This window comes from Chelonia mydas, chromosome 2 (assembly GCF_015237465.2).
Source record: "Chelonia mydas isolate rCheMyd1 chromosome 2, rCheMyd1.pri.v2, whole genome shotgun sequence".
NCBI classification, from domain to species: Eukaryota; Metazoa; Chordata; order Testudines; family Cheloniidae; genus Chelonia; species Chelonia mydas.
The window spans coordinates 246,238,868-246,257,822 of NC_057850.1; the positions used below are offsets into that span (position 1 = coordinate 246,238,868).

At 44.6% G+C, this 18,955-nt stretch overlaps 1 protein-coding gene across 27 annotated transcripts in view; it reads left to right on the plus strand.

The window, feature by feature from the left end:
• The window catches only part of KMT2C (lysine methyltransferase 2C), a 327,313-nt gene that overhangs the window by 98,496 nt on the left and 209,862 nt on the right, over positions 1–18,955 (plus strand). For all 27 annotated transcript variants that reach the window (XM_043541583.1, XM_043541577.1, XM_043541582.1 and 24 more), the window contains one exon: positions 1,650–1,788. In XM_043541583.1, the coding sequence (XP_043397518.1) occupies positions 1,650–1,788 (139 nt within the window). The remainder of the gene's footprint in view (positions 1–1,649; positions 1,789–18,955) is intronic.

Sequence of the window (18,955 nt, forward strand, 5' to 3'; positions counted from 1 at the left end):
AGAAAAGAAGACTGAGTGAGGACCTGATAACAGGTCTTCATATGTGTTAAGGCAGGGGTGGCCAACCTGAGCCTGAGAAGGGGCCAGAATTTACCAATGTACATTGCCAAAGAGCCACAGTAATATGTCAGCAGCCCCCAATCTGCTCCCCGCCTCCCTTCCATGGGCAGGCCTGCCAATGAGCGCCTCCCCATCCTTCCCCGTACCTCCTGATCAGCTGTTTTGTGGGTGCAGGAGACTTGGAGACGGAGGAGTGAGGGCATAGCAGGTTCAGGGGAGGGGCGGGAAGGGGTGGAGTGGGGGCAGACCCAGGGGTTGAGCAGTGAGCACCCCCGGCACATTGGAAAGTTGGCCCCTGTAGCTCCACCGTCCGAGTCAGTGCCTCTGTGAGGAGCTGCATGTTAACTTCTGAAGAGCCGCATGTGGCTCCGGAGCCACAGGTTGGCTACCCCTGTGTTAAGGGCTGTTACAGGGGCATGCACAGGAATTTACATTTGACCCCTTTTTTGGGGGGGACAGAAACTCACTGCCCCCCCTTGCTGCCAGCCATGTGGGGAGCTCACTTTCTCCTCTCCTGACCCGCCCCAGGACAAGCTCGATCTTCCCTCTCTCTCTCCACCTGGCCCTGGCCCGATCTTCCCTCCCTTCACATGGCCCTCGCCTCAGTCCCAGCAGGAGCTTTATCTTCCCTGCCTCCGCAGCACTGGGGTAGAGAAGTTCTGTGTCCTGGATGATTACTGGGGGGGGCCTGTGCCCCTGCTTGCCTTCACTGCCTCCCCGGGCTGTTATAAAGAGGAGGATGGTGAATTGTTCTCCATGTCCACTGCAGGTAGGACAAGAAGTAATGGGGTTAAATTGCAGCAAGGGAGATTTAGGTTAGCTATTAGGAAAAGCTTTTTAACTATACGGGTACTTAAGCTCTACGCTTTACCGCTTTCAAAGGAGGTTGTGGAATTCCCATCACTGAAGGGTTTTAAAAACAGGCTGGACAAACACCTGTCAGGGATGGTCTAGGTTTACTTGGTCCTGGCCTCAGTGTTGGGGGCTTGGCATGATGACCTCTTGAGGTCTCTTCCAGCCTCTCATTTTTAAGATGCTATTTTTCCATAGGACCCCTGCCTCATTCAGAGCATGGGATGGAAACACAAGGGGGAAGAATTAAAGGTACATGGGCAACTGTGAATCTGGCATTTCCTAACTTTCAAGCACTTGATTTTGAACTTTAAGTAACATTTTTTTAACATAGATTTTTGTGTCATAAAATATTTACCCATCCACACTTGACAATTCCTCTCCCTGCTTAGGGGAAACACATCTTTTTTTCTTGCACAAACTGCTTAAGTACCAACACTCAAATATGAAAAAGGTGTCAATTAGAGAGAACATATTTTTATGTCCAAGGACGACAATTATGGACTCCCATTATTTCATTTTTGAGCCATTATACAGACTTTAGGCAGATATTAAAGTTCTCACTTTAGGTAGATGTGAAGAGGAACGATACTTCCCTACTTAAATATTTCTTTTCTAATAGAGTTATTACTCTGACTAACCTATTTGAAAACATTTACATTAAAGGGGAAAATGTAAACAGTGATTTTTATAGCCACACAAATGGAATCTTAGCCGTTTTCTTTCTTGTGAAACAGAAGTCAAAGAACAATCTGCAGAGGAGGATGCCCAAGCCGAAGTGGACAGCAACAAGCAGCTAACACCAATTCTTCAGCGCTCCGTATCTGAGGAGTCTGCAAGCTCCACTGCCTCCATTGGTGTTGAAGCCAAAACCAGGTTAGTAAGTGACAGATGGGTGCTGAGTCAGTGGTGGGGGAAGGGCTAAGAGTTGAGTAATGGTTCAGAGAATGCTGGGGGAACAGGCTTGGGACAGTGCTGGTGCTTTAAAGCATTAGCAGAAACCTTGTTGGCAGCTGCTATATTTGAGACTGATGATTTAATTAGTCTGCAGGGAACTGGGGGTGGAAAAGCATGTTTCTTAAGTGTCATCCTCCGTTATCACACAACACAGGAAAAATTCAGAATTGCAAAATATTAACTATTTAAATGTAAAAGTTTGGGGGGTTGTATACAAGCAGATACACTACATCCACTAGTAAAGCCTTTCTGGTGAGAAATAAAACGTGTGTTATATATAACAATAGTCTAACAGTACTACAAAGGTTTCAGAGGATATTTTTCTACATTTTTAGGGATCTTTTTTTTTTTTTTTTTTTTAATTTTATCTTGTATGCCATAATCCTACTTTTACTTTTCGGAGTCTCTAACATGCAAATAAATGTTAACTGTATTTTACTTTTTTCCTACATTTTGGGTACCTGTAAATTACTAGTGCCAATAACAGTAACAGTCATATGACAGTAGCAAGAACAAGGCCTATCATGGGCAGGCATCACTGGAACAATGTCATGGAACTCTGGCAATACTCCTCTAGCCAAGCCTTCAACACAGCTAGTTAGCCCAATAGTCGGCCTCTGTTTGTTGCAGAAGGTGTCATATTAGTTTAAGGAGCCTTTATGATATGGTTATATGTTTTTGACAGACTTGGATTAAAAATAACCAAACTCATTTCACTTCCACCTTGTCAGAGTTTACACCTGTGCCCCAGATACAGAAGGCTAATGTCTTAATTGCCTACCTTGCCCACCTTCACAGATTTTACATGGTCACAAACTTCTGTTAGAAGGGAAATATCTTGGGAGCTACACTGATATATCAATAAAAATGAAAAGTGTGTGTGTGGGTATGAGAGAGAGAGAGAGGAGAATCTTATAACCTTGCTCAAGAAACCATCTCATGATACTGATAGGGCAGTAGCTGGAGAGTTTTTCTCAGATCTTTTTTTAGGGGGGAAAAATGTATTGAGAAGGTGCTGGCAAGGCAAGTATCTGGAGTCTGCAGGTTTCCTTGATCCCAGATAGTTTGGTTTTAGGCCTGGATGTAGTATGGATATTGCATTGACGGCAAAATTGTGTGGTCTCCTCCTGGCAGTGGACAAAAATCAAATGTCAGTTTATTTTTATTGCTTAATCTAATCCTGCACCCATCTAAAATCAATGCACAACTAAAGAAAAACTGCTGTTTTTTATCTGTCTTCTATATCATTGTCCATGAGTGGTGGTGACACCTCTTCCTGGCAGGGTTGGAGGGAATAGCTTTTGAGTGGCTCCACTCCTTTCTGTTAGAAAGAATTCCGGATAGATGAAGCTGAATACAGTAAATATTGACCCTCAATTCTGTAGTGTCCCAGCATGCAGAGAGAAAACATGCCAAGATTTAGGGAGAAGGAGAATATAAGGTCAGAGGGGTTAGGGTGGATTGTGAATCCATGGAAACTTGAAAACTAGGAGGGCAGTTTTGAAGTTTCATCCAGATTATTTTTTTTTCCTGTAGGAAACATTTATACCCCTCCTAAAGCTTAGAAATTTGAGGTGTCAGGGAAACCATGGAAGAAAGTATTGTAACAGAGAAGGCAGAAATTGATCAGAGCGTGAAAAAGTAGCAGCAAGGGCAATGTCGAAGTAGTGCCAAAACATTGGCATTGTTCTGCAGGTGGGAGATACGCTTAGTGACAAGGGTAAAGTGAAAGTAGACAAAGTCTGGGGTAATGGATGCCTTCAGGATTTCTGACTTTAATCTTTGAAGCATTTAGGAGAAAAGAAGTTACAGTGTAGTCAGGGAGTATCAGTATTACTTTTATGCAGCTGATATCCAAAGCTTTTTTTTTCTTGTACTTCTCTCTGATCTCTCCTAAGTTTGAGGCTAACTCGGACATCTCTGAGGGTGATGCTGGAGAATAGAGCCAAGGTTGTAACCTTAATGGAACTACCCAGCAGAAAGTGTGTTTGTGTGTATGCTCACACACATGTGAGTCCAGGAGAGAGTGAACTACTAGTTGTGAATAAGAAATGGAGAAAGGAGTGGTAACAGTGTTAAGATTAAAACTCAGAAAGTAGAGTCCTGGAGACACCAAAATAAAAAAGTAGCATCAGAAGTCATGCTGAGCTGAAGTAGGCTGAAGAGAGTGAGAGGCATCTGTGCTCAGAAATGCGTGGATTATTGATCTCTTATAGGGCAGTAAGATCAAGCAGAGATGGAGTCATGGCACTGACAAAAGCGGTGCTGCCAACTTTCTCAATATTTGTTTGTCTCATGATGATTGAACTTGCAGTATTAGCAATACTCGGGGCCAGATTAATCTTTTGTGGGCTCCTGCACCTGGACCGTGGCCCTGTACCCCACTCCACCTGCACTCCGCACCCTCTCATGGGAGGGCAGGGGACGGAGAGGAGCAAGGAGGGGAGGGGTCTGAGAGGAGCAAGCAGCAAGCAGGAACTTTTGGGGGAAGAGGCTGAGCAGGGTTGGGGCCTCAAGGCAGAGCACAGGCGGAGTGGGGGAAGGGAAGGGGGTTAGGGCCAAGGTCTAGGTGCCAGGGCCCCTTCCGAGTGTGGGCACGCCATTGTAAACCAGGTAGTGGCAATATTACAAAAGGCATAAAGAAACAGAAATTGGAAAGGGCACATTTAGGCACTGCTTTATTTCACAAAGGAGATGTGGTTGGTTACTGAACATCAGCTGTATATGTAGTATGTGTGTACAGAGAAAATAAGGTGCCTGATTAAAACAGCAGCAGAGTTCCTTAACTTTTTGGTCTTCACAGGTAGAACGTTAAAATTTCTTTCTTCATTCCTTTCTCCACTGAGTGCTACAAGGAGTTCTCTACAAGGCACAGAGATTAGGTTACCTAGACAGAATAGCCCTCCACAGGGATTGTCAGGAGAAATTAAATCTTCAAACAGTTGTGGATAAGCTGTATTTAATGTTACATACACAAAAAATGTGTTTAAAAAGAATATTGTTATGTTTGCTAAGTCAAGCACTCAGAAATTACGAAATACTAGAATTAAGGTTGCCTGCACAACCTTAATTGGGCTTCCTTGTGCAGATGTAGTATGATTTAGGCAAAGATTTTGTCACCATAACTTTTACTAAAAATAACAGACAGGTCACGGGCAAGAAACAAAAATTCACGGAAGCCCGTGACCTGTCTGTGACTTTTCCTAAAAATAAAGGTGGGGGGAGGGTGGGGAGAGGCGGAGGGGGACAACGAAAGCCTGAGTGGGGGAGGATGATGTGGCGTAGGACGCAGAGTCCAGCACCTGTTGTGATGGTGGCTGGGAGCTCCGGAACCCGCTGACAGCTCCAGCGCCACTGCTCCGGGGCTGAAGTGGAAATTGTCATGGAGGTCTCTGGAAGTCACAGAATCTATGACCTCCGTGACCTGATCTTATACTTAGTTATGATACAGACTTTAATTAGATGATCAATGTGTGGGCCTAAGCCTTATTTACTGTACACTATTCAAACCCTGTTCTGAAGACAGAATTATTAATTTCTTCGTGGGCTTTTCTATGGTGCACACCACTGTAGTCTGAGTTCTTCACAAATATTGAATAATAACATCGTATTCACTACATAGAATCATAGAATATCAAGGTTGGAAGGGACCTCAGGAGGTCATCTAGTCCAATCCCTGCTCAAAGCAGGACCAATCCTCAACTAAATCATCCCAGCCAGGGCTTTGTCAAGCCTGACCTTAAAAACCTCAAAGGAAGGAGATTCCCCCACCTCCCTAGGTAACCCATTCCAGTGCTTCACCACCTTCCCAGTGAAAAAGTTTTTCCTAATATCCAGCCTAAACCTCCCCAACTGCAACTTGAGACCATGACTCCTTGTTCTGTCATCTGCTACCACTGAGAAGAAGTCTAGATCCATCCTCTTTGGAACCTCCTTTCAGGTAGTTGAAAGCGGCTATCAAATCCCCTTCTCATTCTTCTCTTCCGCAGACTAAATAATCCCAGTTCCCTCAGCCTTTCCTCATAAGTCATGTGCTCCAGCCCCCTAATAATTTTTGTTGTCCTCTGCTGGATGCTTTCCAATTTGTCCACATCCTTCTTGTAGTGTGGGGCCCAAACCTGGACACAGTACTCCAGATGAAGCCTCACCAATGTCGAATAGAGGGGAACCATCACATCCCTCAATCTGCTGGCAGTGCCCCTACTTCTACAGCCCAAAATGCTGTTAGTCTTCTTGGCAACAAGGGCACACTGTTGACTCATATCCAGCTTCTCGTCCACTGTAACCCCTAGGTCCTTTTCTGCAGAACTGCTGCCGAGCCATTCGGTCCCTAGTCTGTAGCAATGCATGGGATTCTTCTGTCCTAAGTGCAGGACTCTGCACTTGTCCTTGTTGAACCTCATCAGATTTCTTTTGGCCCAATCCTCTACTTTGGGTCCCTCTGTGTCCTATCCCTACCCTCCAGCATATCTACCACTCCTCCGAGTTTAGTGTCATCTGTAAACTTGCTGAGGGTGCAGTCCACACCATCCTCCAGAACATTAATGAAGATATTGAACAAAACCGGCCCCAGGACTGACCCTTGGGGCACTCCGCTTGATACCGGCTGCCAACTAGACATGGAGCCATTAATCGCTACCCGTTGAGCCCGACAATCTAGCCAACTTTCTATCCACCTTATAGTCCATTCATCCAGCCCATACTTCTTTAACTTGCTGACAAGAATACTGCGGGAGACCATATCAAAAGCTTTGCTAAAGTCAAGGAATAACACGTCCACTGCTTTTCCCTCATCCACAGAGCCAGCTATCTTGTCATAGAAGGCAATTAGATTAGTCAGGCACGACTTGCCCTTGTTGAATCCATGGTGACTGTTCCTAATCACTTTCTTCTCCTCTAATTGCTTCAGAATTGATTCCTTGAGGACCTGCTCCATGATTTTTTCTAGGGACTGAGGTGAGGCTGACTGGCCTGTAGTTCCCCAGATCCTCCTCCTTCCCTTTTTTTAAAGATGGGCACTACATTAGCCTTTTTCCAGTCATCCGGGACCTCCCACGATCGCCATGAGTTTTCAAAGATAATGGCCAATGGCTCTGCAATCACATCCGCCAATTCCTTTAGCACTCCTGGATGCAGTGCATCTGGCCCCATAGACTTGTGCTTGTCCAGCTTTTCTAAATAGTCCCAAACCACTTCTCTCTCCAGAGAGGGCTGATCACCTCCTCCCCATGCTGTGCTGCCCAGTGCAGTAGTCTGGGAGCTGACCTTGTTCGTGAAGACAGAGGCAAAAAAAGCATTGAGTACATTAGCTTTTTCCACATCCTCTGTCACTAGGTTGCCTCCCTCATTCAGTAAGGGGCCCACACTTTCCTTGACTTTCTTCTTGTTGCTAACATACCTGAAGAAACCCTTCTTGTTACTCTTAACATCTCTTGCTAGCTGCAACTCCAGGTGTGATTTGGCCTTCCTGATTTCACTCCTGCATGCCTGAGCAATATTTTTATACTCCTCCCTGGTCATTTGTCCAGTCTTCCACTTCTTGTAAGCTGCTTTTTTGTGTTTAAGATCAGCAAGGATTTCACTGTTAAGCCAAGCTTGTCGCCTGCCATATTTACTATTCTTTCTACACATCGGGATGATTTGTTCTTGTGACCTCAATAAGGATTCTTTAAAATACAGCCAGCTCTTCTGGACTCCTTTTCCCCCTCATGTTCTTCTCCCAGGGGATCCTGCCCATCAGTTCCCTGAGGTTGTCAAAGTCTGCTTTTCTGAAGTCCAGGGTCCGTATTCTGCTGCTCTCCTTTCTTCCTTGTGTCAGGATCCTGAACTCAACAATTTCATGGTCACTGCCTCCCAGGTTCCCATCCACTTTTGCTTCCCCTAGTAATTCTTCCCGGTTTGTGAGCAGCAGGAAATGAGGGGTTATTGTTGTTAACTCCATTTTACAGACGGCAGACTAGGCCCAAAGGGATTAAGGTCAAAAGTATCCACTAATATTAGGTGCCCAATCTGAGATGACTAGGACCTGATTTTTTAGAGCACCTTCCGATGAAGTGAGCTGTAGCTCACGAAAGCTTATGCTCAAATAAATTTGTTAGTCTCTAAGGTGCCACAAGTACTCCTTTTCTTTTTGCGAATACAGACTAACACAGCTGCTACTCTGAAACCTAACATTATATAGCACTTTTTATGTGTAAAGAACAGCTCCCATTGACTTAGATGTAGCTGTGAGTGCTCAGCACTTCTGCAAACTAGATCTCAGGTTCTGAAATTGGGCACCCAAGAAAATGAGAAACACCGAATTTGTGGCCACCTGTGAACATTTTGGCTTAAGTGACTTGACTAACCTCACATAGGAACTCTGTGGTAGAGGCAGCGATAGACTCCAGTTACATGGGGCAGTGTGCAGCTGCCATAACCATTAGACCTTCCTTTCTCTCCCTGCAGCCCTGTCTCATTCACTGCATACCTTCCAACTTCTGTAATAAATGAAGCAGGTATCCTACAGGTAACATCTGCCTTTAGTACACAACCATGATTCCTCCCCTGAACAGGTCCATATTGGGCACTGAATGAGGCCTGAGGCCTGTGGAAAAATTAGTATATGATCATGTAACTAAAGACTGTACCATGATAGCATACCTATAAGGTGCTAAGTAATCGTTGCTCAGGCAATTTTAATTCTGGCATTTCCTAACTTTTGAGTGCTTGGCTTTGCAACCTTAGAAACCTTCTTTTAACTTGGTTTTTGTGTGTGTAATTTCCTAGATTATTTTTTTTTTAAAGCAAACTGAAAGGACATAAATTCCATCATATGGCAGCGTATTGACACCCACATGGTTCATCAGGAGGGTCGGAACCTTTAGATCTACTGCATAAACCTCTGCCACTTGAGCTATCAGTGTAACTGACAGTAATAATAGGTTGTCATTCTCTGTGTGAACCATCGGAGGGGGTGAGACACAGTTTGTCAGGGAGTTTCATGGATATTTGCTGGCAGAAGAGGAATGGTGAAACTCAGGAATCCATTCCAGGTTCTGGAGGGAAGTGTGCTTTAGTGGAGACACAGACTCAAAGGGTTGGAAGGGACCGCAAGGGTCATCTAGTCTAACCCCCTGCCAAGATGCAGGAGTTGCTGCGTCCAAACCATCCAGGACAAATAGCTAGCCAGCCTCCCTTTGAAAACCTTCTGTGAAGAAGCTTCAGTAACCTCCCTCGGCAGTCTACTCCATTGTCCTACTGTTCTCAGTTAGGAAGTTTTTCCTAATATTTAATTTAAATCTGCTGTGCTGTAGTTTGAACCCATTGCCTCTTGTCCTGCCCTCTGTGGCAAGAGAGAACAACTTTTCTCCATCTTTTTTATGGCAGCCTTTCAGGTATGGGAAGACTGCTATCATGTCCCTCCTTAATCTTCTCTTTTCCAAACTAAACATATCCAGTTCCTTCAGCCTTTGCTTATATGGCTCGCATTCCATCCTTTTGATCATCTTGTCATTCATTTCTGGATCCTTTCCAGTTTCTCTACATCCTTTCTATTCCTTTGTGACCAAAATTGGACACAGTACTCCAGCTGAGGCCTAATCATTGCTGAGTAGAGCGGTACTATCACCTCCTGTGACGTGCATGCTATGCCTCTTTTAATGAAACCTAAAATTGCATTTGTTTTTTTTTTCAACAACATCACATTGCTGACTCACGTCGAGGTTGTGATCCACTACAACTCCCAGATCCTTCTCAGCAATGCTGCTGCCAAGCCATTTTTTCTCCATTCTGTATTTGTGCATTTGGTTTTTCTTCCCTATGTGTAGCACCTTACGTTTGTCTTTGGTGAATTTCATTTTGTTGTCTAGAGCCCAGTTCTCCAATTTTTCAAGATCCCTCTGAATTTCAGCTCTATCTTCCAAAGTATTGGCTACTCCCTTCTAGCTTTGTGTCACCTGCAAACTTGATCAGTACAGTAACTCCTCACTTAACGTCCTCCCGCTTAACATGGTTTCAATGTTACGTCACTGCTCAATTGGGGAACATGCTCGTTTAAAGTTGTGCAATGCTCCCTTTTAATGTCATTTGGTTGCCTGCTCTATACGCTGCATGTAAGATTTTCGTGGAAGAGCAGCAACTTTACAAGGGAGCATTGCACAAGTTCCTCTTCTCTGCCTCCTCCCCCACCCTCCCAGCGCTTCCCCCACCACCAAACAGGTGTTTGGCTGCGCTTAAGACTTTCTGGGAGGGAGGGGGAGGAGCGGGGAAGCACCGCGTCTCCACTCCTCCCCCCTCCCTCCCAGAAAGTCCTAAGCCCGCCAAACAGCTGTTTGGCAGAGCTTAGGACCTTCTGGGGGCAGGGAAGGAGCGGGGATGCGGTGTGCTCCAGAGAGGAGGTGGAGTGGGGGTGGGAAGAGGTGGGCCTGGAATGGAGCAGGGATGGGAAGAGGCGGGCCTGGAGCATCCCCCAGCAAAGTCAGCACCTGTTCTTCTCCGGGTAGGCTGGCACTACTGCTGCAAAGGTGCTTCCTAGCGTCCTTGCCTGCAGCGGGCTGTGCCTGTGTGGGGTAAGCCAGGGGCACTTCCCAACCACAGTACAGTACAGTATATAATGCCATTTGTCTGCCCCCCCAAAATTTCCTTGGAACCCAATTCCCCGCATTCACATTAAATCTTATGGAAAATTGGATTTGTTTAATATTGTTTCACTTACAGTTGCATTAACTACAACGTTAAGTGAGGAGTTACTGTATACTCTTTATACCTCCATCCAGGTCATTAATAAAGATGTTAAACAACACCAGACCCAGGACAGATCCCTGTGGAACGTGACTGGAGACCTGCCTCCAGTCCGACATCATTCTATTAATAGTTACTCCTCTGCCTGTTCCTCATGCCCCCAAGTTTGGCCCATTCTACCCTGTCCCAGTCCTGTCTCCATCATTTGTGGCGCCTTGTCCCAGTCAAATTTTCCTTCCTTTCCCAGTCTCCACTCTTCAGGCTTCTCATCCCAGTCCCAGTCTCCTTGCCCAGCCAGTCCCAATTCCTCTGACCCTGTTTCTCATCTTATCTGTCTCTTCCCCTTTCCCTCCCCCCCCCCACTCATTGGCTCCTAGCCCCAGACTAGTCCTTCCCCCCACAAACACACACACCTTTCCTTAGACGCTGCCCCGCTGTCCTTGTCCATCCAGTCCCAGTGTTTTTCCACTTCTGCCAGCTCCTTGTTGGATCTCAGTATTCCCCTTCCCCAGCCAACTGGTCTACAGTCACCCCCCTCATTTCTCTCGCTGGCTACCATCACCCAAACAGTCCCAGCCTCTCCTCCCTTCCCATCCCTGCCCCTCATTCCCAGTCTCAGTCCCCTTGTGCAACAAGTCCCAACTTGTCCTCTCCTTCCCCCACACCCCCTCCTGTCCCCCGATCTCCCTGCCCAGCTAGTCTAGTATCGCACCCCGCATCTCCATCCCTCAGCTCCTGGTCTCACCAGTCCCAATCTACTCCTTCCCCTTGCCCCCCCAGCCTGACTTTTGTGCCCTCTGCGTTTGAATCAGATGGTTTCCTCCTCCACATTGCATGTTTTCCAAGCACATGGCTCATTGAAAGTACAGAAAGAGACAGGCTCCATGCTCTCAGTTCCAGTGCCTGGCACCACCTCGGTCCAGGGCAGCCGTGAGCTGCAATTGCAGAGAAAGTCCTTCTGAGCCCTGATGGCCTTGGGCTGGAGGGAGCATGCTCAGTCACTCTGTGGGGATGGCGCATACTCAGTCACTACATGGGGGTGTCTCATGCACAGTTTGGTCAGCACTAGGAGTTGTGAGAAGCTCAAACTTGCTTAGTGGGGACAGACTCTTCAGAGATTTTAGCTGATAAGCCCTAGCAAGTCTCTATGGAGCATGTACAAATAGGCCTTTGAAAACTGCTCTTTGCAATCTGGCCATGGTTCAGTAGATTTTCACAGGGATGGCAAAGACACCCCCCCCACCCCCCGGGTTAAATTTCAAATCTGTTTTCCAAAGCATGGGGGCACTCGTGCATTTCAAGGAAAAGGTCATCAGTATTTTTAACCAGTGCCCAACAGCATATTTTCCCTAACTTAATTCTTGGAAATGGCTGAATTTCCACCACCTCTACTGTGCTTCCTCTCCTCCCCCTCCCTCCCCCCCCCCCCAAAAAAAAAGAACCCCACAAAAAACAAAAACCAGACTGAGGCAGATACTAGACATGGAAAATTTCAGCTGCAATGGTTAAAATTTGACAAGTTTTGTAAGCAACAGAAAATAGGGTCTCATAATGGGAAGTGTCAGGGGACCTTAATAATAGGCAAGATTACCAACCCCACTTGTCATATGTAGACAGTGCACTTCTTTTTTCACTGTATTTTCGTCTGTTTAGAGATGGAGTTTTGTTTACACACATGAACCATGTGCTTTGAGCTGCAAAACATCTTTAGAAATAGTCCTCAGACCTTTTCCATTTTGCCACTCATCTCTTAAATCAGCCTAGATTTCTCACTGTTGTTCCACTCTTGCTTAAGGGTTAAAAAAAATCTATTCCGGCAGAGCTTGAAGAATAACTGTAGATGGCCTCAGGATAACTTTTCTATTTCCGAGCTTGCAATTTGCTTTATTTAAAACCAGTGGTCTGATAGCACCCCGTCTATTTAGGGCGCCTCATTGGTTTCATTATATACATCTTCTATTTTTTGAACATTTGTAATTGAGCTTTGAAAATTTACCTTGAGCTGAAACCTGCCACATAATGACTCTGCACAGGAGCACAGTATGGACATGCAACAGCGGTTTAATTCCAATGCTTTAATAAAAGTTGCACAGAAACTTGCCAGTTTAGACATACCCTTAGACTTGGTCTACACTGCATGCTTACTTCAGTATAACTATGGCTCAGGGTTGTGAAAAATCCACATCCATGAGTGACGTAGTAATACTGACCGTAATCTCCTGTGTAGACTGCTCTATGTCAGCAGGAGAGCTTCTCACACCGACATAGTTATCACCTCTCGTAGAGGTGGAATTATTAAGATGATGGGAGAGCTCTCTCCATCGGCTTAGTGTGTTCACCGGATATGCTACAGTGGCGTTAAGTTGGAGTAGTGGGTCACGTACGTCGTTGGGAGACAAACTTAAATGAAGACACATCCACAGCTAACTTGATGTAAGCTGCCTTCCCTCGACCAAGCCGTATAATGTAGACCAGGCCTAATACTGATGATGCTGTGAAATCCTATTTTTCCAAAATATTCCATTTCATAGTATTAAATCAAACTTAGAGTTCTATCAGGAAAAACAAATGCAGAAGATATATAGACCAGGGCCTGATAAAATACATCATGGAATACTCAAGGAGCTGACTGCGGAGATAACTGAGCCATCAGTGATTGTCTTCAAAAAGTCACGAAAGATGGGTGGGATTCCAGAGGACTGGAAAAGGGCAAATATAGTGCTGATTTATAAAAAGGGGAATAAGGACAACCTGGGCAATTACAGACCAGTCAGTTTAACTTCAGTACCTGGAAAGATAATGGAGCAATTAATTAAGCAATCAATTTGCAGACACCTAAAAGATAAGATGGTAAGTAACAGTCGGCATAGATTTATCAAGAACAAATCATGTCAAACCTACCTAATAGCTTTCTTTGGCAGGGCAGCAAGCCTTGTGGATGTGGGGGTGGGGTAGATGTGATATATCTTGACTTAGTAAGGCTCTTGAGACTCTCTCACATGACCTTCTGATAAACAAACTAGGAGATAAAGCCTAGATGGAGCTACGATAAGGTGGGTGCGTAACTGGTTGGTAAATTGTTCCCAGAGAGTAGTTACCAGTAGTTCACAGTCAAGTTGGAAGGGCATATTGAGTGGGGTCTCACAGGCATTGCTTCTTCATCCAGTTCTGTTCAATATCTTCATCAGTGATTTAGATAATGGCACAGAGAGTACACTTATAAAATTTGCGGACGATACCAAGCTGGGAGAGGTTGCAAGTGCTTTGGAGGATAGGATTAAAAGATCTGGACAAACTGGAGAAATGATCTGAAGTAAATAGGATGAAATTCAATAGGGACAAGTGCAAAGTACTCCACTTAGGAAGAAACAATCAGTTGCACACATACAAAATGGGAAATGACTGTCTAGCAAGGAGTACTGCAGAAAGGAATCTGGGGGTCGTAGTGGATAACAAGCTAAATATGAGTCAACACTGTATCAGTGTGGCAAAAAAAGCAACCATAATTCTGGGATGTATTAGCAGGAATAAGCTGTACACAAGAAGTAATTCTTCCTCTCTACTTCGTGCTGATTAGGCCTCAACTGGGGTATTGTATCCAGCGCCACATTTCAGGAAAGATGTGAACAAATTGGAGAAAGTCCAGAGAAGAGCAACAAAAATGATTAAAGGTCTAGAAAACATGACCTATGAGGGAAAATTAAAATAACTGGGTTTGTTTAGTGTGGAGAAGAGAAGACTGAGAAGGTACATGATAGTAGTTTTCAAGTACATAAAAGGTTGTTATTAGGAGGAGGGAAAAACATTTTTCTCCTTAACCTCTGAGCATAGGACAAGAAGCAGTGGTCTTAAATTGTAGCAAGGGCGGTTTAGGTTGGACAATAGGAAAAACTCCCTGTTAGGGTAGTTAAGCACTGGAATAAATTGCCTAGGGTAGTTTGGAATCATTGGAGATTTTTAAGAGCAGGTTAGACAAACACCTCTCTGGGATGGTTTAGGTACTATTTAGTCCTGCCTTGAGTGCAGGGGACTAGACTAGAAGACCTCTCGAGGAGGTCCCCTCCAGTCCTCTGATTCTATTTCAAATTTCTACAATAATTCACCCAATCTACACAAACCAAAGATTCACACTTATCTAGTTCATCGTTCAAAGTGCTATGGTGTCTGTGTGAAAAAGGGATCTGAAGGCAAGTCAGACACCAAAAAAGTGTCACATGAGCCTTTTTAGAACAGCCATTGTAAACATCAAATAATATCTGCCCCACCCAACAAACTGCTATAGAAAAATAAAGCATTGCGCAAACTCCAATGAGCATTTTAAAATGATAATACAACCCAAAATACAGTTTGCAGACCTTTTCCACCCCCTGTTAAAATGGAAATCCTGGTGCAGCCTTAACTGTCGTGGTGCTATATCCCACCATAATATTTCTACGATACATTAGGGCCAGGATTCGAGATAATGGCGGAAGCTGGTGTCATTTGATCAGTGGGTTCCTCGGGTATACTCTAACTCCTCCTCTTCCCAGAAATAAACTGCTTTTAATAAGCAAATTGTTCTAAAATTCTCATTGATAGCAAAATTGTCTTGCAAGTTGCTTGCACAATGGGGGCTGGAGGAGACTTTGGGAAAGAAGGACATCCATTGAGTTGAATGGGTCAGTTTATACGTCTCAGAGGTATTGTGTCAGGCTTTTCATCTCCATAAGATGTTCTGATTTATCTGAGCACATCCCATTGATATGAATGGGACACTTCACGTCTCTGCAATCTTCCTGTGTTTTAGAGGGTTCTGCAGAATCCTCCTTGCTAACTCTAGACCCCAAAGTGGAGTACAGAGCCTGGGACTCCCCTCCATATCCCCTGTCTGCCTTCCGCTAAGAGATGTGTTCCTCACAGCCCACTGGTTACCACCTCCCTTCCTCCCTGCTGCTCCTCTACTACTGGGCAGGGGGAGCATAAAGTTGGCCAGGAGGAGTACAGCTGGTAGCAGAATGGCAATGAAGAGTTCCCAGGAAGACTCCCATTGCCCCTGACCCCCACTACCTCCTTCTTCAAAAAGCCAAAAGAAATTAACTGCCTAAAAACTTAATTAACACCGAGGTAAGGTTAACTTCAGTGCCACATGCTATTGCAGAATGTTGTGTGCACCTGGACTTAGTGATCCATTTGGATGCAGATATCTCTCTCTTCATATCTGAACGCAGAACATTACCACATCTCGCAAGTAATCCCTGTACCGGTCAGTATGGCTGTTCCTAACACAGTATAGGGCAGTTGGAGTGCATGCAGACAAAGGAATGAATACAGTTATGTGGGGCACAACATACTACATGAGGAGGCTCGTTTACATTGTCATTCCCTGTTGTAGCCACAGGGCAGCCCTGGCTGAAACAGTATCTTGCCAGTGGCTTTTTATGGTGGGGCTGGTATGCGCTATAATGTGGTATGTCCAGCTTTTCAGACGTTTAAGCAGAGGTGCACTTGACTTTGGGGAACAGTAAAAGGTACTATTGGTCAACCTTAACTTTGTGTTAAAGTGTTTGGGTAGTGAATTGTACCTTAATTTTCTAGTTGACAGTGAGCAAGCAAGAAGAGCTTGTTCTTCTCTTTTAACTGAGGAGTGTGCAACCACTTACACAATACTGCATGTGCTGAAATGAAATCGTCTGAACAGTAAAGTCTGTGTTTCAGGAGGGCTTCTAATGAATGTATGTCACTACTTGAGTGGAGGAAACCATGATTGTTTTTCTCCTTTCCTCTATGATTTGAATTTTTTCCATTGGTTCATTCTAGTGCTTTTTGGTGGTATTCTATTTCTGGTTGGAACATGGATGAGTGGGAGGACTCAATAAATGTGACTGGCATCTTGGTTTGTTGTCAGGGATTTGGGTCGGTTCTGCTGTTGGGATGGATATTGATTCAGATTGCTCTGTGGGGCAGGAACATAACAGGTCAAGCTACTCTACTGAGCATGTTTTTGAGCTCACTGGGTTTTGTGGTAGAGGGTACAGGTTTAGCAGCTGGAAGTTTGGGTCACCATTTATGGTTTCTCAACATAGCCCTTGACTAGGAGCAGACATTAGCCTTCCTAGGTATGTGTATGCTGCATTTTAAAACCCATGGCAGTGAGTCACAGAGTCCGGGTGTACAGGCTCAGGCTTGTGCTGTGGCGCTAAAAACAATGGTGTAGATGTTCCAACCTGGGCTGGAGCTCAGGCTCTGAAGCCTGGGGAGCCTGAGTGGGTTTCAGAACCTGAGCTCCAGCCCAAGTCCAAATGTCTACACAGCTGTTGTTAGTGCAGTAGCGCGAGCCCAAGTCTGTAGACCTGAGCTCTGAGACTCGCTGCTGTGCGTTTTTAAAACGCAGTGTAGACATACTCACTGCCCTCAATCAAAATATCCTTCCCAAGCTAACTACCATTATGCAATGTATTGTATTCTCGTTGTCCACCTTGATGCCAATTTTTGCTCTGTGTGGGAGAATTATATGAAACACTCTTGATAGCTTCTGTCTTCTCAAAGGTCTACACTACAAGCTCTACAATGGCAAATCTATAGACACTTCCTACAGCAGTAGAAGGGGTTTTTCTTACACCCCTTTGAGGGCAGTATTTAGGTTGATGGAAGAATTCCTCTAGCGGTGTCTACAGCAGGGCTTTGTAAGTCATCTTCACTATGACTCTTAAGGGTATAACTTTTTCACAGCCCAGAGTGACAAAGCTAGGTCAATTTAAAGCCATGTCTGCACTATGAATTTACATCGGTATAACTATGTTGCTCACAGGTGTGAAAAATCCACACCCCTGGGAGCGATGTAGTGTTAATGATTTAACCCCCTGTGTACACAGCACTACGTTGATGGGAGGCTTTCTCCTGTCAACATAGCTACCGCCTCTCAGAGAGGCGGAGTACCTACTCCTGGGAGAAGCCCTCCTGTTGGCTTAGGTAGCATCTTCACTGAAGACTTTTCATCATGCTCTAACGTTTAAGTGTAGAACCTCTCTAAGTTTTAGGAATAGACTAGGCCTAAAGCAGCAGTATTATTCCATCCTGAATGGCAGTGGGCCATGCTCTGGATTTTAAGCAGTATAGAAGAGAACAGAATTTGGCCCATACAGATAAAGAATTAAATGATGAATTTCTATCCATTTTAACAATGTCTGGAACAGCATAAAGACATAGGTATAATAGTGGTCTGCTTGCTTTTCTATTTCAATCAATTATGAAGAGATCAGTAGGTGGCATGTTAACTTGCTCATTATCTCCATTTTAAAATATTACTCTGTTCTGTAAACATCTGAAATCTGATCATAGGACTTGATTTTGTGAGTTGCTGAGTCTGAATTGAGATCTCTTCTCCACTCCCCTTAAAATAAACTGAATATTGATATATGGGAAAGGACCTGGATTTTTAAATTGTCTGTTTCTCTCATGTGTTAGTAAAAGAAATTAGCCTTTGTCCATACAAACAGGGTTTAAAATATTTACGAAACAATTATTAGCTAAAAGGCTAAGGGAGCATCTACAAAGGCAATTACATTCCAGAATAGCTATTCCTGATTAACTCAATGTGTGGATGCTCTTATTCTATATTAGTTTAATCACTGTAGGTTAAGATAATTCAGAATGAGGCAATCTTGTCAGGAATAGCTATTCTGGAATAATAACTCCCTGTGTAGACAAGCCCTGAGTCTGTTGTTAGGTTAGCACAGACAATGAGAAGGCAGACTTCCATGAAGAATGTGTGTGTGTGCATGACACGCACCCACACCCCTCCCAAACTGCTGAGAAGTGGAGGCTTTGGAGATTTCTACTAGGATTCTGTTCGTGGGTTCTGGTGTGGTTGGGGGTTTCTTTTCATATAAATGTCTGGCTATTAGATTTGAAGCCCAATTGCCCCATATTTCTCTTAGAAATGAGAAGCTTTCTTTTTCTCCTTCTACCTCAATCCTAGAGTCTTCTGGCTGCTGAGGGAATGTAGGATCTCCATTGTTCGATTCCTCCCCAGATTCTTGGCTCCTGAATGGGGGAGAGTGTGTCTGCTACTGGGCCCTTAAACCAAGGCTGCTGCTTTTTTGCTTTTTTTCTTCCTCTCTGAACACACCACTGTTTACATCGGCTGCTGTGGTTCATAGCTTTTCCCAAGCAGTAGCATGAAACTGACATGATTCTTTACATTTTCACAGGTGCCCAAACCATTCTGAATAGCAGCCGTGAAACTGACTAATTTTGTTAATTTCAACCTATTGCTGCTTGGGAAAGCTGCAACCTGCAGCAGAGACCCTGCAGCTGTCTCCAAACCTAGAAAGTCCAGTAGCGCTCCAGTACTGGGTTATATAATAGCATCATATTTGAAATATCT